Here is a 23392-nt window from a genome sequence, read left to right on the forward strand (position 1 = left end):
TGGGAATTGGACCCAATGATCTTGAGAGTAACTTCATTTCTAGAATTCTACAGTGTTCTAAAACTAGTGCTGGTAGACATTTTTCATCAACTTTCTGATACCTTTGACTAATAATCTAGATGTCACCCTGATCAGGCTAAGCTTCAGTTATTAAGCAAATATATCTTGAATGCCTACTATGTGCATTGTGCTGACTGCCAAGAGGCCACCAAAATGAAGCAGGCAAGGACTTTGTCCTCAAGAACACCCAGTAACATAAGACAGTCACATTGTCAACTCACCAAAATGCATTCCAGTAAGCTCTGTAGCAAAGATATGAGCAAAAGTGCTTTAGGAGCACCCAAGAAAGCACTTCTGCGCGAGCAGGAGAGAGTCAGGAAAGATTTCACAGAAGACATGATATTTGCTCTTGACCTTGTAGGATGAATAGGGATAATTCAGGCAGAAGCAAAAGCATAATCAAAGGCATAAGACATGAAGGTGTGTGGCATATTTTGGTGAATAGTCAATAGTCCAATGTGACTAGATCATAGGAGACTATAGTCAAGATCATAAAGACTCTTGAATATCATACATAAGAGTCTGAATTTTGTCCTGGGTCTTAGGGAACTATCAGAAGATTTTAAAGAATTATCAGGTTTACATTTTGGAAGGATCACTGGAAGATAAATTGGAGCTATGAAGCTGGGAAAACAATTAGGAGGCAATGTAGTTCAGATCAAAAAAATGATGGGAGCCTGCTCCAGGGCAATGGTAATGAGAAACTTTAATCTCAAAGGGTCTATAGGACCATCAGGTGGAGATGTCCATCAGCATGGCTTGTTCGCTGTCTCCCCAAAACACATCTTGAACTCAACCTCTTCTTTCTACCTCCATTGCTCCCAACCTAGTTGAAGCTACCACCATCTCTCCCCTGGACTACTAGAGTAGCCTCCTAACCAGTCCCCTTGCTTCCACTCTGGCCCTCCTTACAGTGTAGTCATATAGCAACTGGAGTAATGTCTTAAAACTTTAAATCTGACCTTATCACACCCATCCTCAAAATTATCCAATAATTTCCCATCAAAATAAATCCAAACTTTTTACCATGACCCATAGGTTCTTATAAGATCTGACCTCGGATTATCCTTCTAAACTCCTTTCCTACTATTCTTCTTTTTGCTCATTTGGCTTCAGTCATAATGGCTTTTTTTTCCCATTCTGTTTGCAAACCAAATGTGGAAACCATACTTCCAATCTCAGTGAACAATTTCAGTGGGGGATCTGATTGCCATAAACACAGTGCTTACTTTCCAGGGCAATAGCTCTGGGAGCTCCAGCCCTCTGGAATTGTTTAAGCAGGCATCAAGAATGTAGCCAGTCAAAATCCAGAGAAGAGCAACTAAACTAACAATCAAAAAGTCTGAGGTAGGGGCCAGAAAAGCTCGTTAAAGGACACTTGAAGTCATGGCATATGTTTATAGTTTCTACCATGCTACCTCACCTCTAGTAAAATAGCACTTTAGAATTTTTCCACAGGGTTTTCATTCCTAAGGACCTAGCTCCCAACTCAATTGGCAGTCATGGGGTCATTGAGACCACACTTCTTTATATTCTCCAGAATGCCTAACATAGAGCTATAAGAATTTAGTACATGTTCTAAGGACCACCCGATTTGAGATGAAATTTAATGGCATTAAATTCAAAATCCAACACGGTAAAGAGGAGGGAAACTTGGCTCGATAGGAAGAAGTAACAGTTTGGGTTTGGCCTCTACCTGAGGCCTTCACACCCCTAGTAGAGTGCTTTTAGCTATAGCACGTGTTCAATAAATATTTGTTAAAAGGATGGATGAAAGGCTAAATACATGAATGCAAATTCAGGCAGTGTCGTGCTAGAAAATAATGTTCCATTGACAAGAAGCAAGCAGTGTTTCTTTTCATCCTCTTTGTCGGATATCTGGGGTACCATGTCTATTTCTAGGCAATCTAATTGAAGAGAGGCATTGCTAGCTAGTATCCTATGGGAGATAGACCAACATTGTGAGTGTTCTAGAAATAGTTTTAGACATCAGTGGAGTTTAACCAGGTGAAGAGATGAAGGGGAGAATAACAACGGCCTTGCAACATTTGGGGGGCCATCATGCAGAAGAAGGGACACGATTGCTTTGCATGACTCTAGCAGATAGTGCTAATAGTGCTAATGGTTGGGCTAACTAAAATGGTTGTACGCCTCCCTCCAATGGCATTTTTTTTTTTCCAGGCAAGTAAAAGGTAATCCCATAGCAGGATATTAGAGGGGAGATTTCTGAGTTGGGAGGAAGATTGAACTAGGAAAGTGTTTTTCAAACTCGACTGCAAACCCATTAGTGGAGCCATGAAATCACTTTAGTGGGTCCTAACTGGCACATTTTGTTTGTTTTTTTTTTTTCAGGGAATTAGAATAGAATAGAAAATATTAGGAAGCACCACACATCGCAAAAATGAGTATGGTTTTAAGGAACCTATTTTGGAACCATGTTTACATATGTATGAATGTACCTGCTGGGTTACAGCGTGACGCGCTTTTCTTCCCGTGGGTCGCCATCAGAAATGTTTGAACACCACTGCACCGAGGTCTTTTCCAGTTTTAATATCTGGTAGCTCTAAGAATTCTTCTCTCTGTTGCAGAGGTCCAAAATCGCTGTCTATGAGAAAATGTGGTCTTACATGAAATCAGCAGAGCCATCTGTGTTTACCAAAACAACCGCAGACGGAGTGGCCCGAGTGCGCAAGTCCAAGGGAAAGTTCGCCTTCCTGCTGGAGTCAACCATGAATGAGTACATTGAGCAGAGAAAGCCGTGTGATACCATGAAAGTTGGTGGAAATCTGGATTCCAAAGGCTATGGTGTGGCAACCCCTAAAGGCTCAGCATTAAGGTGGGTGGAATAATATAACAATATCCGTGTTGTTATAGTATTCCACCTACCCTGATGCATTTTGTTGTCATTTTCTTTCTTGTGGATTTTGAGGTAACTTTTAAAAGTTTAAAACCTACAATATTCCATGGAGTTAAATAAGACGGTAAATTATGGTTTCATCTATTTAATGCATCCATTTTTTTTAATGTTCTCTCTCTGTGTTGTCCTCTCTGACTGTTTGTTGCTGTTTTAATTTTACAGTTCAACGGCTTTTTCAATTTAAATGGTAAAAGCCAAGTTATGGTGCCATATGTGACGAATGTTAATTGCATGGATGTGGTGTTCTTGTTACTTTTTTTCTCAAAGACAATTTCCCCATCCCGCACACTTCAGTTTTGAGCAAATGTTATCCTCCATGCCACCTTCCAATATTTAACCCTGTATTTGCTGTACAGACATTTTTATAGCTCCACGTTCTGTGAAATTTAGCCAATTTGTCCTCTTGTGCTCCTTTTTATACGTTAACGATTTCCTAAGCATTTGTGCATTTTCTTACAAGTTATGTTTTATCGTTTCAAGAAATGCTGTTAACCTGGCAGTATTAAAACTGAATGAGCAAGGCCTCTTGGACAAATTGAAAAACAAATGGTGGTACGACAAAGGAGAGTGCGGCAGCGGGGGCGGTGACTCCAAGGTCAGCCTCAATGTCACCACAACCGGGTACCCTTAGTGACGAGTAATCGGCAAGACTGTTATCTTATTATTGAGGAGAGAGCACAAGACTCACACATAAGGTGGAATGACCAGGTCATTCCCCTGCCTGGCAGCTTTGGGAACCAGAAAGACTCCAGGGCACTGCCCTCATTTTTGATCTAACTTGGGTCCCTTCTTAAACTCCCAGACAGAGGCTATCCTTCCACACCCCCTCCTTCCCCTCACACACCAGACTGGTTGCCTTATGAAGGCCATGGTGTGGGTGTCAATGGCCTAGGCTTTCAAGAGCCCAAGGCTTTCCTTAAGACTGTCCCCGTCTGCCTCACATGAGTGGTGTGAGAAATCAAATCAATCTACTGAAAAGTCAGGTTACAGCCTTTTGTCCCCCCCCCCCACTAAGGCATGATGGTTGCTCACAAAGATTGGTTGGTTGATTAGAGTTGGCTTCTTCAATTATGTGTATGAGTGATGAGATGTTGTTCTTGATATGTGATGGCCTATTCAAGCTGGCCCCGCTTAACTTGAAAGCCAAAGAACAAGCTCGGTTTCAAGTTAAATGGGGTCTTTCTTCAATAGGCCACCCCATATACAGACTTGGCAAAGACATTTTGTATATTTAAACAAGTGCGTCGCCTAACTGTGATACTCCATGTGTATAAATTCCTGATTTGGCTTCTTCTTAGCCATGTTCTTGGTTCAGGTAGGTCTAATTGTTATCCAGGCTGCCTTCATGAGAAAATCCATCTCACTTGACACTCCTTTGGCTCCTTAATGCTCTACGGGGCTAGAAAGAACGAATAGCCTTCATCCAAGCAACAAGAAATAGGGGCAAGCTCAGAAGCCATGATACCAAGTAATGGAAGGACACACTGGGTAAGTACAGGAGAGGACCTGAAAACAGAATCCTCCATGACCCAAAGGGCATGCGAATTATATTGAAGCATGTATGATCAACTCTTGTACAACCAAGATACCATGGGCATCTTAAGGTGAAGAACAGTGTTTCCCATACACAGGCCAACAGACAGGCAAGCCAAACCTTTTCTCCTTCAGAGACAATGGTTACACCTCTGCTCTTCTCTTTCTCTCTCCATTCCTCAGGATCCTGATGGAAAAGTTAGTTGGCAAGTCTGCAGTATAATAGGAGTTTGGAAACACTGATACAGAGCACTTTCCAAGAGATAAATTCAAATACAACTCTCTTCAGCACATAATCTATCCAGGCAATGGCAAGGTCTTTTATTGTAAAACCTTGATTAACCAGAACTCACCTAAACAGTACCCCAACTAACCGAATTCATGCCCCTCCTCAGTACTCCACATTGATGAGAAAGCAGCAATAGTACCAAAAGAGAAGAATTCTGCAAGGAATTGATTTTTCTTAAATCACTTGCCAAGAGATGACCTGTGGTTAGGTCACATTCAGCTTTGTCTCCTATATCTTCTCTCCATCTGGATTGATCCTCAAACATTAGAGGCTGCTTCCCGGAGGCGAGAAAGTGGATACAAGCATTTTGAGGAAAAACAAAACAAAACATATTATTAGCCAAGAATGAAACAAAATGAGTATTCTTATTGAAAATTCCATTCATCCCTTATGGATTCCAATTAATCAAGGTTTTACTATGTGTGTCAGAAAGCAATAACTTCCTTTCCCACCAGTGTGAACCAATGACATTGACAGTTTAGCCAGCCAAGCTTTCGGCTCAGTTGAGTTTTGCAGTGGCTAACCTGATGCCTAGAGTATTTAGCACCTTCTTCCTGGTCTTTTTCTCATGTTCTTAGCAGGCCACGGAGAACCTAATTTTCTCATTCAAGTGAGTTGCAGAATGAAAATTGAGCTGGATTGGATACATTGCTCTCATGAATTCATCATTCACACTCATCATGGTTACAAAGGAGCCATGGACTGTGTCAAGATGACTCTAAAACATCCACATGATGCCAAGTGTCCAGAAGTTTTCAAATAACCAGATGTTTGATGTCACATAAACCAAAAAAAAAAAAAAAATCCGCATGTATTTGGCTGAATTTTTACTTTTGACCCAGATGTTTTGGTATCATGAAGACCCCTAAAACTTTAGACCAGCTCTTTGCTAATTACAACCAGCAATCAAGCCTTTCTTTTTTCCTCAGCTGATACTGCTGCAAAATTATCAAGTAACCTTATTGCCAGCCCACGATTTCCAGATTATCTGATTTTTCGATATTCAGATAGAGTCTAAATGTGTCCAAGTTCTCTGACATTAGTGCTACCGGCCAGGCATCTCTCAAATCACTTGTTTTGGTCATTCCTCCAGCCAGCCTTTTGAAATAAGTCAACCCCTTTTCTCAGCTATGGATAATAGTATGATGAGTGCTGCATCTCCAACGATTGCTTTTTCTGTTTCCGGATTACCAAGGAGCTTGCCTTTATCCTCTCCCTTCTTACTACCTGCTGTTTTCTGAGAGTGAGCAAGAGAAGGGGCGAGAGATGAACTTGAATCCATTTTACCACTATTTGGTGGTGACGCCAAAAATCAATGGAGAAGAAGGTAGAAAAGGCAGCAAAACCCCATTAATCTGGAGCCCTCATATTTATAATTTGTGACAAACCACACAGGGACCAGTCGATGAACTACCCAAATAGTATCAGGAAAGGGGCCAAGAGAGGTTTGTTAAGCAAATGAAGAGTTTAGATTGTCAGTTGAATTTTTTCCTTAAGAGAACAAATTTTTCTCAAATGTTGCAAGCATTTGTGAGATACATTCATATTCATTACAAAGCTATCCGCTAAGTAGCTCTCGCAAGGACCTCCACTATGGCAATGTATTATAGTGAGTTTGAATTACAAAACAGACTTAAAGTAATAAAACTGTCATTCTTTAAACCTGTTTTGTAATTCGGGACTTTCTCATTCAGACAGTCCCTATGTTAGTCCAAATCAGGGAGGTTTGACTGTATTGGTAAAATGGCTTGAAAATTACACTTCTTTATTGTAACCCATCCCCAGTTAACATGACAATTGACTGTTGAATATACCATCATTTCGCAGAGAGTGAGACCCAGAGATGGTGGTGACTTTGAGAAGGTCACACAGCTAATGTTGTCACAAATCTCTGCTGAGTTTCAGGGTCACCTCTTGTGATAATATTGCAGACAGCGATTGATCACATATACCCATCCAACGGGCAATGTGAATCTGATTGCACGTGATATATTTCCATGAAAATCAGGTTCATTCTCAACTACCTCGGTTACAAGGCAAATGGCATATTTAAGCCATTTCAGCCCTCAGTACTGATTACTAAAAATGACAATAATCACAAAGCCTGACATTTATGAGTGCTTTTATTTTTTCAAAAACACTCCCACACCTATTATCTCTGAAACCAGGAGAGAGAGAAAAATCTACAATACTTATCTCTCTCTCTTCCGCAACCTTAAAATAATGATAAATGGGTAATTATGTTAAATTGTTGACTTTTTCCCCCTGGCATGAGACATCATGCATTTTCAGCCTACTCTCAAAAAGTTACCCTTCTACAGAAGGAACCAGTAATTTTTCAGGCTGCTTTAGATGTGCATGTTTAAACTAGCGCAATAGACATTTAATTTCACTTTGTTTATTTTATTTCATTTTCTGAATACAAGGAATTAAGACAAGGTCAGTCACTGAAGTGGCCTCTGAACCAGACCTACAGGCTAGAACTGAAAAACTGCTTGCTTTTAGCAATTTCCTGAACCTCAACTAATAGGACCCAAACAAATCAGACCTGATCCTTCCTTGATGGACTATAAATGTACAGGCAAGGATCATGAAAATTAGAGCTGTGGTTTGGGAATTTTTAACCTGCAAATCACCCTTTTGTGTTAGTGTGCTATTACAATGTGTGCCTAAATGCGGTAATTAAGAGCCAGTAGGTTGTTCCAGCGATAAACCCCTATCACCAGGGGTTTGTGACACAGCCAGTGAAAGTCTGTCACTGTAAATCACAACAGAATGGGGATTTAGCTGCTGAATTACCACATAAGCACATCAGCCTCCCTCCACAGCTGCCTGTCACTTCAAACTTTCCAATTCTTCTGATCCACCCCCACTTGCCCTGCTTCACTCTGTTAATCTTGGGGAAAGGGCACCAGTTTAGTTTTCCTGTGTAGCCTTACCTTCCTAGAAGGGGTCTGGTCTATGAAACAAGCTCTCTGCGCCTTGAGGGACAAGGCTTTATAAACCCTACCCCACCTCGCCCTAAAATTGTCTTGGCTTTAGTTCTATCCAGGGATGTAGGCTTCCAATGTCTGTATTTTCCAAGCTGAAAATCAGCACTCTTTGTGTGCTTTAGGAGAACATTGGAACAGAATGTTTAAACGGAACCATTCTGAACCCCTTGACTAGAATGAGAGTTGTATGACAGATACCTTAACTTGCAAAGCACATCAGGAAGCAAGGGATGACAATGGGACATGCAGTTAAACTTTAATAAAGTAAATAAACACTTGTATAATCATTATGATTTATAGAATCTTGATAGAGAAATGCAGCTTTGTCATCTTTAAAAATATATAGCGACTAGAATAACCAATGTGACGCTAGGAGAGCATTTAGGGAACTTGTTTTCACAAATTCAAAAAGTGGCTTGCAATTAAAATTAGTTGTTTCTTTTCATGTGGGTGCTTTCAAAGGACCTAAAAAGAGTTTGTTCTCTTAAGAAATTCAAACACGTCCTTCCTTCCTATCACTAGCAATCATTTTTTTTATCTCATGCATTTGCTTACCAAGTCTTGTATTCAAAGACAGTAAAAAGTTATACTTTAGAACAGCCTACTTCCAAATGCCCTCTGCTTCCTATGTGGTGGTCCTTAGATGAATGAGGTAATACTATGTTCCCCATATGTATAAACGAGATCCTCGGTTTTGTGTGTATTTCTTCTTCCGTGTATGTCTACAAACCTCCTCTCCTATGCCACCGTCTCTTAACCACTTCTCTTCCACACCCAGAATTCTTTGACATTCTTGGGCCTTGGGTAACGGATGTGAAATCTGCATCTGCCTTTTACCAGCAACAAGATGGACCTTTTATTGGCAGGAGCCATCCCTAAGGTAGACATTTTGGATGCCCAGGGTTAAGATGGATCCCAATGACTCTTTATTGACACTGTTATGTGTGTAGGCAAGAATCATTACAGATCGATGGCACTTCCTGGGTCTTAGAAGAAGTTCCTGTGAATCACCGAGACTGGTTTGGGATCAAGGAGTAGGGTGAGTATATTATGCTCTTCGTTGGTTTGCATGTCTCTGTGCTGGTGCTGCCTCCCGGAAGTATGAAGAACCTGACAGTTTTCTTTCCTGGTAGTGACTAAATTTGCTCCTTGAACTTTACTCAGGTCTTCTTCCCAAGAGCAAACCCTCACTTTCTCTCAAGTGGCTGCTGCAAGCAAGGGACCTTTTTGCCTTAAGAACTGAACCAGTCCAGTGACTGCCAAAACCGTTGATTTTGCCAGATGGTGTTAAAGAATAAATTCTACCACCGGAAAAAAATTGTAATCCAGAAAAAAGTTGTTTTAATTAATCCATTCTAGTGATTTTTTTAAATTGACTGTGTGGCCTTAACCATGATTTCTATGATTAAGACATGATTATTTACCTTTGGTGTTATCCTGATAACTTGAATGTGTTTCTAATTGACAAATAATGACTAAATATTCAACACCAGAGCAGAAAGAGCAGCAAGAGTGGAAAGGCTGAAGGTAAGAATGCTGTTACACAATAATTGCCAAGAGGAGAGACATCGCTACAGAGGCAGAGTGAAATGGTGTGTGTCTATACCCTTTCTGCCCCACTAAGACCAAATCATTTGGTTTCTGTTCATTTGGAGAGAAGGTTATAGAACCACACTCTCTGAAAGGCACGACAGCCACGGAAAAGAGACATGAAAGATTTGAAATGATTGGAAAAAATGTAATGAGGGTGGGAGTTGAAGTTGGTGGAGTAGGGTGGGGGCAAATATTTGGAGAACAATTAAAATCCATTCTCTTTTGACTTTCTAGAGAGCGGTACAGCATTTGGCCCTTGGCACATGAGGCAAATCCCCATTGGTCACAGGTGGCAAAAGTGTGCTCCAAGCACTAAATTCACCTTAAAGCCTAATTTCATCTGGCCTTGAAGCAAATACTTCTCAAAATACAAAACTAAGGCAATAGCATACTTTACATTTGAGAGAGAGAGAGAGAGAGAGAGAGAGAACGAGAGGGAGAGACCGACTCTGCTGGTGTGTGCTATCTAGCATCACTGCTGGAAAGGGCAGATAAGTGGATGCTAGAATGCATGCTAGGAGAGAGTGGTATGTGCCCTGGCATGGCAACCAGTAGTCAGCTGCTTTCAGATCTGATACATAGACCCCATTTGCTGCAATCTAATGGAGTGTAAGCTAAGACTGATTATTTTTCTATGGGTCATGCTCAAGAGAGGGCTATTCAGGAGAAAGGATGTTGGCACCCATCAGGTTTAACTCTCAATGAACATTTTGCCTAGAGTCAGGGGCATGAACTCGATGTCTTCAGAAACACATGTCATGTGAGTTTCTGATGTAATGTGAGACCAGTTTCTGTCTGTCTTCTCCATCTATGCTTTTCTTTCTTGGTGCCATTGGGATGAACTAAAGAAAACACATTTATACGTTAAAAAAAAAAAAGCCCAACCAAATTTGATAGTTTGAGTTTTTAATGGATCTTAAAACAGAGTTTTCAAGTGCATCATATCAATTATGACCTGGGGAAGGATCTGTGGCCATGTTTTAGCCAAAATTGGCTTCTCCAGATGCTTAGCATCTTCCCTGAGGCCCTTCTCTCTATCAGGGACAAATTGAGTAAGAAGTCCTTCCAGACAAATTGGGTAGTGTGAGATAGCACACAACCAATAATGGTTTTGAATTCCTGTTCTAAAGGGAGAGGTTGGACAAAGGCCCGGTTTGGCAGAAATCCATCAGTGAAATTCACAACTTGTGGAATCAAGGGGTCTATCACTTTTAATTTGAGAGATGATCATCTGGAAGAGCACTAGCTTTACTCACATATCCACAAGTGACTGCTGGAGCTGCTTCTCTAGCATAGATGCTCATCAATAGGTTTCAGTCACTAGCATTGTTAGGCCCTTAGTAAAATGACTCACGGCTTTCAACTCCTCATGTTATGTGCATGCATTATTGAATTCGCTCTTTGCACTTGCATTAAATTATGATCTCATTAGCAAGGAGTTAAATAGGTTTGAGCTGCATTTGTGAACTACATAGATATAAATTCTCACTCAGAGGGAGCTTCTAGCAGCTAAGCTCTGCATAACTCTGCAAATCATTGTAGCTGCCCCTGGGGACTGAGGGTTGCTTGGGTGGCCAGGGTGCAGTAATACCTGCAGTCATATGTACATGTTCCCAGGTTGTGGAGAAAGCTCAGGCTGATCCAAGGGTAGAAAGATTGAAATAACTTAAACCCTCATTCTCCTAGAATCCTACATCCAGAAATCCCTATGAAAAGAATTGGATAGAGATTTTTCTAAGGGCTCCAGATTCCAGTGTAGTCTAGGGCATATTTTGAACTGCCATGATCCCCAACAGCTACTGTATGGAGAGGTCACATATCCCAAGGAAACCATCAGGAAAGAATATAAAGGACCTTAGAGTAAATCTTTTTATCTAGCAAAGAATCTCCTCTTGCTTGGTCATCAATTCAATTGGCTTCAAGTGAATAAATCAAGACCTACCTGGGCAGAGATGTCTCTAGTCGCACATGTCTGCACATGTCTGTGATTTCCTGAGTGATGTTAGGAGTTTTTCAGAAATGGCTAGGGAAGCATGTGAGCAATTCAGAAAGGTGACTTGTCCCCATGAAAACCTGAAATATCTTCAGTGAAAAGCCAGTGAAAGAGAGGATGGCTATCCTCCCTCCACTGGGCTGAAGAGAATTCTAAAAAGTCATTCAAAAAAAATCACCAGGTACCAAGAAGCAAGTGTCAGTAAGTTGGAGTGAGGTTGAGATGAGGCATGGGGTGAGGGGAGGGCTTCCAGATTAGGTTGTGATAAGCTTCCATTGTCATCACCCAGATCCAGATGTTAGGCTGAGTTCTTCATCACCTATGCAAATACACTACCCTTCCTCGTATATTTCTTTTACTTCTCTGTGATCTCCTTGTCTTTCCCTGTAACCTATGTATTTACGCATATATCTATCCCTCCTCAGGGCAACATTGAAGATCTTCTGGCATCATTAATTAAACAGACATTTACTCTTTAGGTGTCCCCCCTCAGAAAGGAGAAGTGAAGCCACTCAGAGCAGAATCTATCCCACAGTCTCTTGGGCAGATAAATAGTACTGCCCGGGGTTCCTGTATTTTTCAGGCTCAGACATAGCCACAGTACAGATTTTTATATCAACCCTTCCAGGATCACTATTTGGAGGAATCAACTTGGTCATTAATTCACCAGGCCATTTTTTTTTCTTCTTTCCCACTCTGGGGAACTCAGCACCCTCACATCTCTCTCCCCACATTTTTCCTCTTTGTTTGTGGCTCCAAACTACCTATTTTGGGGGTATTTCCTGAACTCAAAATTGAAAAATAAATTGGACACTTCCTTTGAAAGATATCAAAAGTTTTAGTTACTTTGGGGTTTTTTTAATAAACAGTTTCTACTTTCACAGTAAAGAAAATAGCCTTCTTATCCTAAAACTGTCTCCATATGTAACACTGGCCATCACTAAGATAACACTGAACTGGCTGGCACATCCCAGGAATGAGCTGGGAATCTGGACAACCGCCACCGAGGGCTGGATGCCTTGGATTAGTGAGCACAGTCCTTTGTAGCTGAGGTACTGCCAGGTGTGGATGGCAGAGAGAAGCAAAAATTTGTATCAGCTAGTTATGGTTTCTTTTATTCAAAAGTAGAACTCATTTTCAAAGCATTATGCATTACATTACTACCTCTATTTAAAAAGAAAAATAGATGCCACTCCAAGACTGTTCCCCACACTCAGTATTCATTATCCTGCCACCAGTCCGCACTGCCTTCACATACTTTTAAATGACGTGATTCACCTTTGCTCCTACCCTCTTCATCTGATCAACAATCCATACACATTTCTATGAATACTCTTAGGGGAGTTTTACACTCTTCTTCCTTGAACATTTTTTAAACAAAATATAACAAAGAGTTGGAGTCTGTAAATATTTGCTCTGGTCCATTTCCCATTTCCCAAAGGAGCTTTGTATTTTAACAAGGAATATTGCTCAAACTTAAAGGTGGGCAATTCTCAGGTGTGCAATTCTCAGGACGGAATTTCAGGTACCCGTGAGGAAAATAGTTTTGGACAGGGGGACATCCCAGACCTCCTGAAATTACATCACGAAACTCTCCTGTTCTCTCCCTAAGCCTCTGGATGCCTTTTTCTTGGGAGGGCTGTACCCAGCAAAAGGTTCGTAGCAAGCCTGTCAGAGGTAGAATGCCTAATTTCCATGATAGGAATCTGACCTACTTTGTTTAATTCTTTCTGTTCTCTATTGAGGTGAGTACAATAAATATTTCTGACTTATAATTCTCTTAGGTACCAGTTAAGGGCCTGCAGTAATTGCTCTGAAGCCTCCCCTGGAGACATATTGCTGCCACACAGTGAAAGGCCCCAGCTGCAAGATATGCCCTTGCTAGGTTGATAGTTACTTGGAGTGTGGTAGTCCCTAAAGACAAACTTCATTATGAACATCCAAGCACGAAGAACAGAAATAAAGAGGACTGCACCCTTTCGTGTGTTCCACTAGAGAATGCACAGTACAGAGTTAAATATATATTCATTTGCCCTCTGGCCTGCCCCATAACTTGCTGTGCAGGCTTGAGCAGATTGCTTAACCTATCTGTGCCTCAATTTCTTGACTTACAATGTAGAGGCCATAAATCTACCTTCTTAGGGTGATCATTAAATTCAAACAATAGTAAGAAGTGTGATAACTTGGGGAAATATTAGGTTGAAAAGCAATGCTAAAAGAGAGTTAGCTATGCAACAAGCATTTGTTGAGAGAATGGGTCTAAGCAGGGATACAAATACGTAAGCCACGGTCCCTGCACTTGAAAAGCACACAGTCTAGTGGGAGTAAGAGACACATGTGTAAATAGGAAGGAGGGAGAAAATACTGAGGAAGGGAGCAAAAACTGCTTCACGGAGACAGTGACATTTAAAATGACAGAATGCCCATGTGATTCCTCTTCCTTTAAAATCCCAGATTGTGTGTGCATGTGTGTGGGTGTGCGGGTGCGTCAGGGGAGTGTCAATACATTTGGCTGAATTGGAATGAGCTGGGCAATACATCCAGGAAGGTGCAGTAAAAAAGAAAATCCTGGCAGCATTTCTCTGCCATCTCAGGAATTTCTTCCACCCCACAGCAACAAACAGTTCTAGGAGATTTGGGCCTTGTATTTTCTTTTCTTGGCAGCTATCCTAAACCTTGTTAAGTGGCATTATCTGTGATTCCTGATTACAGCTTTTATGCTCCTTGGCTGTGCTGCTGCTTGAAATGTTTGTTTTTCTCCTTTATTTTTATTTAGAAGTTCCCAAACGCACATTGGTTCCCTGCCAGATTTCATAAGCCCTGTGATTTTTTTTCCAATCAAAGACTAAACTTATTCAAGGTACTGTCCCTCCCACCTCCCCCCCAGTTGTGACCATGAGAAGTGACTCTAGACATTGCCAAATAGTCCCTGGAGGACAAAAGGACCCCTGACTGAGAACCATGACAGTAAGGTAACCTCCACAGTAACCGCGGAGGCCATAGAAGCGGAGAGCAGTTAGCAGCCATTCTGCAGAGGCCACTGGATGTCCTCCGGCAGTGACAGGCCATTTGTCAGAAGTAGGATTCCAAACTGCCAACCTACTGAGCCTGGGTTTTAGCAAGGGCGGATGGTAGCAACCTAGAATAGGCCGCAGCACAGAAAAAGCATTCCTTCTCCAAAACCAGTGCTTCTCAAACTTCTCTTTATCCCAGGACCCTTTTACACACTTAAAAATTAAAGGGAACTCCCAAAAGATTTTGTTTATGTGTGGCATATCTACTAATATTTACTGTATCAGAAATTAAAATGAAATTCTAAAAGGATGTATTCCTTAATTTCTCTTAAAAATAATAAACCCAAAATAATAATAATAATAATAATAATATATATGTTATATATGTTATAACATAATATATGTTAACATAAATAACATACTTTTTATGAAAACTAAATTTTTCCAAAACAAAATTAGTAAGGAGTATATGGTCCTATGATTTTGCAAATCTCTTTAATATCTGGCTCCATATAAGAGAAAAGGATTTTCATTTCTGCTTTTTCATTCGATTTGTGTCAAGATCACATGTCACAAAGCCTCCAGGTAACTCCACTGTGCTTCATGAGGCAATAAGAGTGAGAAGGACAAGGAAGGTCTTAGTATTATTAAAAATAGTGTTGACTATGCAGATCTTCTGATGAAAAGGTTTCAGGGGTCCTCCGGGGTTCTTGGACAACACTTTAAGAACTATTGCTCTAAACCCACATGTAACACTATGAACAACATAGCTCACTTAATGGTTGACAAGCTTCTTTAAAACCCAGGTTCTCTAGGAAGAGATCTCTATTTGGACCATAGTGTGAGTGCCTTTAATCAGACTGCTCTATTCCTGAGATCTAGTAAGAGCCACTGTACTAAGGAAATTGAATAGTCATTTGAAGAATATAGGACCTTGAATGAGGATGGGGACCGGTAAAGGCTTAGAGAGCCACGTGAGGACACTGCACCTTTTGCAATAAGAAAAAGGAAAGCATAGAAAGGAGAAAGAAAATTCTTTGTGCTTTTTCCTGGGATCCTGATGGAATTGGGCACCCAGGTGCCATTGGGAAGCATCTCCCCTGCCTTTGGAGCCTGGGCACCAGTGTCTGGCTTAAGGCATAGCACTGAGGGAGAGGTAGTGATAAAACAAAAACTAATAAGTGAAAAGGAGAGGCAGAAGGGGGCCAAACAGTGGGAAGTAAGGGAGAAGGAAGTTTGAACACTGATCTCAGGGTCATAGATGGTCCTTTAAAAGTCTTAGACTTGGGGCATCTGGCTGGCTAGGTGGGTAGAGTGTGCGACTCTTGATCTCAAAGTTGTAAATTCAAGCCCCACGTTGGGTGTAGAGATTACTTAAAAATAAAATCTTTAAAAATAAATAAGTGAATGAAACTAAAAACCTAAGACTTAACTTTCACTGCCAATGATATCTTAAAGAGGCTCAAAGTTTTGAGTATCTTTTGTTGCTTTGTATCCCAAGCCAAACTGGTTGGCATTTGAGAAGGCTAAGGTTCTGAGCATTGAAAGAACTTGTTTAAAACATAAAAAGAGAAAAAAAGAAAGAAAAAAAAAAAACACAAAAAGATCTCAATTTCCTGGTAAGATACAAAATGCAGATATTCTGGCTGCCATGCCCAGAACCAACTGAGAAAGTGTCACCTCCCTGACACTCCAGGTTTATAGTTTTTCAAATCTCAAGTACCCTGAAATTGCATATTGTTTTTAAATGATTATACATTTCTCAGAATAGCTCAGGATGAGATGGTCCCTCTGCTCTCAACAGAAAGGAACTAGGCTTTGGGAACTTGGTCTGATAGAGGGCACATCTCTGTGACTAGAGGAAGTCTTCCCAATGACTGAATATGTTGGTGGGTCCAACTTACCCCAAATAAGCTAAGAAATTCTATGGCATGTTCATAGTAACATAAACGTGTCTGCTTTCCTCCTTGTGAATTGGTGGCGTTCAGAATAACATGCACTAGTATTCGCAACATCATTTGTGTGAATATGAACACACAGTAGTTTGTTATCTTATAATAGAATTATGCCACCCTCTAAATATAATGCATTTTTATCTGAAGTTATGGGAGATATTTTATTTAAAATTCATTAGCTCTAGCAAGAAGACAGGGTAAAGGCCATTATTCCCATTCTACAGCCGAAGAAATTTCTAAGGGAGGAAATATTAACCTCAGATGAGTAGGGTTTCCTGCGTTTGCCCAGGGGCTCGGACTGCAGGCCTGATGCTTTAAAAGGTGGAGGGCTAGGGAGCACTGGCCTGGCCTCCTGGGGCTGTAGGATACTCTCAGCTGAGGAAGTCTTATCTTACTGGAACAGTAAACTGTTCCTCTACAGTACTATGCACAGTGGCAGAATCAGTTTGCTATTTTAGATGGTGCCATATTAATAATCCATTTTTAAACAATCTGGTTCACCCTCTGGTCATCTGAGTTGACCAAAGACATAGGGCCATATCAGAGAGACAGCCAGTTAGCAAGAGGAACAAGCCACAGGCCAGTTTTCTTCTTGTGGAAAGTCCTCTCATCCAAAACTCAGAGGTCCACGTTCTATCAATTCTAAGACCAGTGCGTGTGTAAAGAATTCAGAGCTTGCGGAGTGAAGACATGTTTGTAGTAGAGTTCTTTCTGAGATCATCTTCATCTGGGCTAAAGGTTTGTGTGATAAAGGACAACTAATCAGAAGGCATATCATGCCCGTAGAGTCGACTTTCTCTTCTGGCCCCATCCCCTCCCCTGCTCCTCCATAGAGCTTGCTTTCTGTCTGGAAGTACAACAAGACACCCGGTTAGATCAAACCTAACACATGTCCGTCATAAAGCTACCTCGAGCTGCCGCCGATGATTGTCACTTGAGGGGAGACCCCCTCCTCACCACACACAGCCTATCCAAGGAGTGCCTGTTTTTCTATCCTCATTATTTAACAGTGTGTGCCGATTACTCAAAGCGATATGGGCAGGCCCTGGTAAATATAGCGTTGCTGTAGTGTTAACTTTTTATAAGGTAATGCTCAGGTTGCCTGCAGTGTTCTAAAATTACTCTGTGGCCAGGGCCCCCTGCTTTATCGCTTTCTATAGTTTTAAAGTAGTTTGAAGCTTGAATAACATAAAATAACATAATATAATGTTATTTATGTTATTTCCCACGTGAAGAACGCCTGTAAACCTTGCAGTATTGAAACTCAGTGAACAAGGCATCTTAGACAAGCTGAAAAACAAATGGTGGTACGATAAGGGGGAGTGTGGAGCCAAGGACTCCGGGAGTAAGGTCAGTCGCTGAAGGTCTTTTTGTACTGATTAGCAATCACATTTTGAACCACTGTTTATTTTCTACCCCAAAACGGCTTTCCTTCCCAACACACCCCCCCCCGCAACACAGTGGGACCCCTTTATAACAGCAGCGCTAAAGTCACAAGGCAGGCGGCCCACCACGGAGACCTGCCGCCAAGCACCAACCATTGACCTTGACCTTCAGGATGGAGCTAGTGTTGAGATTGGAACCCAATCTGGCCCACCGCACTTCCAAAGCTGTGAAAAACTGAGCTGTGTTATAAGGGGGTTTTACTGTATTTCGCATTTCGAAAGTTCAAAGAGAAAACCTAACAACAACCACAACCAAAAAAAAAAAAAAAATCCAGTTGTGACAGTACTTTCTCTTAACCTCTTACAGTGTCAGAGACTTTGTAGTTGTAAATACCTTTGGTTATTCATACATTATATCAATCTCATGTGAAAACAGTCAAAGAAATAAATAACAAAGACTGGTCTCTGTAAGCGGAATGATTAGCCTCCTCCCAGCTGCTGTCGTATTGAGTTCAGCATCTATTTAGATCTCGAATATCATTAAGTCTGTCACACTTCTCTCTTCCAAAGGTGTCATTTGAATCTTGGTACATAATACTTTTGAAATTTAGTCGCATGCTCCTTAAGGGTATACATTGTCAGGATAACATCACATTGATAAGCATGAAACACTCTTCCCCGCCTCCTTCCTGCCCCCCTTTGCTCCCCTAAGAAAGTTCTTTTTAGTTTCAATTTTTGCCTTGCCTTTTTTTGAACTAATATTGTGGTATCAGTTAATTCATTTCATGAAATGTCACTCATTTCCCCTGTGCAGTGAACCATTTTGCTACTGGTTTTCCACATCCCATGACAAGGAATTCTGTGAAACTTAAATACCTGGAACTTGAAACTATTCTTGTTGCCACAACTTAACGTGGGTTATGTCCAAGGACACTTTTCCCTCATGAAATACCACATACAAACAATAACCTCACGGCAGAGGGAGGGTTGCCGGAACCGGTCCATTTCCTAGTGGATCGTGGAGCATCCTTGCAGGTAGCCTCACCAGCCTCCTTAATAAGGAAATGATCCATTGTTTCATAGGGGACAGAAATTCCCACTTCTCTAGTTTCCTGTCACTGGCCCTAGAAGAGTGACTATTTACAAGGTTGTGTAAACATGAGGCTCACACATACCCTCCTCCCCAACCATGCAATTCAATTCTAATTGGCCTTTTTACCTTACCTTAATAGGTAAACAAGTATAGTGCTGTCTCCTATAACAATAGAATCAAGACATGGCCGTATCCTCTCTCCATTTAATTCTTTAAATGATACCAGGACTAGCTGTGCCACAGAGTGTTGAGTGTCAGCCATGGCCATTACCTGTTCACTGTGTTACCATTTCAGTAAGATATTCAATTCCCTGACTTAACAATTTGGGTATTCCATTCAATGGCATTCAGCAGCAAAATGGTTACATTCCCTCTAAAAAGACTACAAAATGCTATTTTATTTTATTTTTTTTCAAAGAAAGGCTCCGGGCCCTTGGTGTGTCCTACCTCAAGGTAGGACTCAAGGCACCAACTTTTTTCTTTCCATTGTTCAGCAGTTCAGTTTTTGCTTTTTCATACAGGCAGATAACTTAGTCAGATTTGCAGTTTGACCTGAAAGTCACTGACCGGCTTCCTCGATTTCCCCCGCCCCTGTTTTAAATAGAAAACAGATAAGTGTAGTATTTTTTTTTTAATTATTTGCCACATTCCCTGAGTAAAGCTGAAAATGAGCTGGATTTTTTTTAAATCATCAGCCTCCTGGAAAAGCTTTCTGATTTATATGGAGCCAATTCAGGACCCAATAGGTCCTCCTGACAGTTTTCCTTCGACTCTCAGGAAGATGGGAGGGAACCAATTCTTTGTGCTATGCCCTTGTTGCAGAAGCACAAAGACTTGCTGAGCTGAGGATGCAAACTTAGCAACCAGTCCCCAAAGGGAGCAATTTCTCAGCCACCGGGGAAAGGGGAGAGTTAATCCCTTTTAAACAAACCCTCGTGAAGGAACTCTCCAGATAGGAATATCAGGAACCTCTAATATTCTCACCTGGTATCTTCAAGACAAGTTGTTGACAAGTTTGTCACAGGGACAACAAGGGAGAAAGGGGTGTTGCGGGCCAGAGAGGGGAAAGAGTGCTTCAAGTTCCCAAATGAAAAGAGTGTTACATTTCTAGAGATTATGTCACAGCTCAACTCTGGCAAATGGCACTTTGAGGCTGGCAGAAGAATAAATTGTGCTTGTGTTTACACTTTTGCTCCTGTGGCCAAGCGCTGTTATATTTAGTTGCTGACACCATTTTGAGGTACCAAAGGAATTAAGGAGTCAAAGTAACTGAACGTCTAGGTGAGGACCACAACTGTCAACGGAAGCACAATCTACCATCTTGCGGGCCATTTGTGAAACATCAGTCAGTTGCCAGAGTCGAGTCATAACACTTACTGACATCATTGTTTAGTTCTTTTACAACTTAGAACTATCCTATATTATTGTCATGCATTATGATGTCCTATTGCTTGTGTTGTCCCCAAGAACTAATCGCGTTGTTCATTTCTCTTAGGACAAGACCAGCGCTCTGAGCCTGAGCAATGTGGCAGGCGTTTTCTATATACTTGTCGGAGGTCTGGGGCTGGCCATGATGGTGGCTTTGATAGAATTCTGTTACAAATCACGGGCAGAGTCCAAACGCATGAAACTCACAAAGAACACCCAAAACTTTAAGCCTGCTCCTGCCACCAACACTCAAAATTACGCTACATACAGAGAAGGCTACAACGTGTATGGAACAGAAAGTGTTAAGATCTAGGGGTACGGTCAAGGTCTAGTAAACTAATCAGCATTACCTTACTATGTGTTAATTTCTCCTCTCTCTCTCTCTCTCTCTCTCTCTCTCTCTCTCTCTCTTTCTCACTTTGGTTTATTGTTTCGAGTATTGTCTATTCTTTGCAACCATTTGATTCTTTGAAAACAATGGTTGTGCTTTCTTGTTGGGCAGCGCTGCTTTTCTAATAGCACCATCGTAATTGTACTATGGTGTGTGACCCAAAAGGAGAAGAAATTCTCTAGAGCAGCACTGTTAAATGGGAATGTTTGTGAGCCACCTACGTGAACCACATGTGTAATCTGAAGTGCTCTAGGAGCTACACTTTGAAAAGTAACACAAGTGAAATTAGTTTAAGGCTACATTTTATTTAACTCAATACATCCAAGATATCATTTCAACATGTTCTCAATATCAAAAGTGAATGGGCATTTGACGGGATGAGCACTGGTTGTTATTCTATATGCTGGCAAATTGAACACCAATAAAAAATAAAATTTATTTTAAAAAAGTGAATGGGATATTTTACATTATTCCCTTCATGCTAAGTCTTAGAAATCTGGCGTGTATTTTGTACCCATACTACATTTCAACTGGTACTAGCCCCCTACAGAGTGTTCGATGGTCACATGTGGCTACTGTATTGGACAGTGCAGTTCTACAGAAAACAGCTGCTCTGGATCCGATGGTAAAATGAGGAATGTAAGTGGGCCACTGCCACCTTGAGAAATGCAGTGCTTCTGTAAGGGCATGGTGGTTCTCTTAAGTGTAAATCTGAGACCATTTCTTTCATTTTTGAGTTTCTTTGTTGTCCCTTTCTTGGAACTGATATTCAGGTAAGTGTCTCCCAAAGAACAGTCTAGGCTCCCTGCTGTTGGCTGCCCTAAATCCATACTTAGATGAACCTGACTGATGCCACCTTGAGTCTAGCAGCTACAGCCAAACCCCCACCCCTACCCCAACCAATAACTCAAACGTGTTCAAAGGCAAGCTTGAAGTGAGATAGCCTGTTCATTCTGGAAGTGTTTAAAAGAATATAGTCCTGTCACCTTCAAGTGCATCTGTCATCACTAACACACCCATCTGAAGGGGAACAGAACAATTAGCAACTTCATAGCCCTTATTCTAGGTGGGAGATATCTTACCTCATGAGTCTACATCAATATGAATTTCTTGAATGCACTCAACTTTCTACAAATGCAGTATTTGCATTTTGATCTCCTTGTATTTCACATTGTGGAACTAAATTCAGCCCACTTTTAATTAATATTTCATCCAAATAAATCGTGTGTCTTCACCATGGAAAGCATGATCTCATTTGATGAAGTTGCTGGTTGTTCTTTCCTGCGGCCGACTGCAACCCTTTGCCACAACATACTCAGTACACTGAACTAACCCACTAACTGAGTTTTCCCATTGCATTGCTGAATGTACAATATGTGGATTCATCTGTAATTAGCATTGTTTGCATGCAAGCATTTAACGTTCTAGTGTGCTTACAATATTTTACTATTGAGTAGGTTATATAGGCCCATTACAATTTGGGGCACATTATTTGTTTTTTCATAGGGTAGTACATGGGTGATTTCAGCTTACCTTAATTATCCCAAATTCTGAGATACTGGCGTCCAAAAAAAGAATACATCTGAAATTTGCCTAACAGTTTTCCAAGTGCTTTCATATCTATTGCCTCATTTGAGGTAGTGGGTCACAAAGTGTTTTCCCTTTCAGGTAACAGACCCAGTCACACCCAGTGACTTGCTCAAGGCAACACAACTAGGTAGTGGCCATTCTGGGACTAGAACCCAGCCTTCCTTCCTCTCATATCTGTATTCTCCTTGCCAAACCATCCTGCCTCTAGCCGCCAGTGGCCTGGTGGTCTCCAGAAACCTTGAAATCCCAACAGGATCCTGTTAAATGGAAAGCAGATCCTAAGTCTATGTCCCACTTGTTTACCAAAAAAGACATATGCCTCATTTCTTACACATTCCACATGAGGTTGTATAGTCAATATCTCCTGCTTTCCCCACAAAGAATCTTTCTGAGACAAGTATCAGGTCATACAGTCTCCAGAACCTCCTTATTATCAGCCATTCCATCTGAGAAGCTATGTCTCTACTTCTCAGCTACTATAGCTTCAATCTCTTGTTAAAGCCCCAGAGCAGTGCTTCTTAAACCTCAGAGTGTGTTGTGAATCACCTGGGAATTTATAAAAATGTGGATTAGGATTGAGTAGGTCTGGGATGCTACCTGAGAGTCTACATTTCTCACAATCTCCCAGGCCATGTTGATGCTGCTGGTCCAAGGAGTTGTAAGATTCTAGAGAAAATGATCTCAGGGCATGTAACTTAAGGAAGGAAAGGAAAGAAGGGGGGAGGGAAGGAAGGACAGAGGGAAGGGCAGAGGGGAAAGGAAAGACAAAAAAAAAACAGAAAGAGAGGAAGGGAAAGAAAGAAAAGCTGGGATCAGCAAACCTTTGGGCAGAATGTTGCAGTCCTCAAGTGGAGGCCCAGAAATGAAATTTCCACAGCTTCTGGCTCTCCGACCTTCCTTTAGTCATCTTGGTTGATCCTCTGAGTCTATGTGAAGTCTCCAGACAAGAAGGAAAAGCCTCTGAGGATACCAGAAAAATCCTTCCATGTATCAGTTCAAGAGGCACAAAGCAAGCTGAGCAGGAAACATAAACCTCTTTGCTGTCCTCAGCCAGCTCAGTCACATAATGGTAGGGGAATGTTGATTAAGTGAAGGGTGAACCCTTTATCCATTTATCTTTTAATTCCCATGAAGTTCTGGAAGATCTCCTAATGACTT

At 41.2% G+C, this 23392-nt stretch overlaps 1 protein-coding gene across 3 annotated transcripts in view; it reads left to right on the top strand.

Moving 5' to 3' along the window:
• Window positions 1-23392, top strand: part of GRIA3 (glutamate ionotropic receptor AMPA type subunit 3) — a 285127-nt gene that overhangs the window by 257842 nt on the left and 3893 nt on the right. For 2 of the 3 annotated variants that reach the window (XM_055338479.1, XM_055338481.1), the window contains 3 exons: window positions 2649-2896; window positions 17583-17697; window positions 20321-20568. In XM_055338479.1, coding sequence (XP_055194454.1) covers window positions 2649-2896; window positions 17583-17697; window positions 20321-20566 — 609 coding nt within the window. In that variant the 3' untranslated portion in view covers window positions 20567-20568. Of the gene's footprint in view, window positions 1-2648; window positions 2897-3457; window positions 3573-17582; window positions 17698-20320; window positions 20569-23392 lie in introns of all 3 variants that reach the window. The other variant, XM_055338480.1, reaches the window with a different exon arrangement.

The sequence above is a fragment of the Nyctereutes procyonoides genome, unplaced genomic scaffold (assembly GCF_905146905.1).
Source record: "Nyctereutes procyonoides isolate TBG_1078 unplaced genomic scaffold, NYPRO_anot_genome, whole genome shotgun sequence".
In the NCBI taxonomy this organism is placed as follows: domain Eukaryota; kingdom Metazoa; phylum Chordata; class Mammalia; order Carnivora; family Canidae; genus Nyctereutes; species Nyctereutes procyonoides.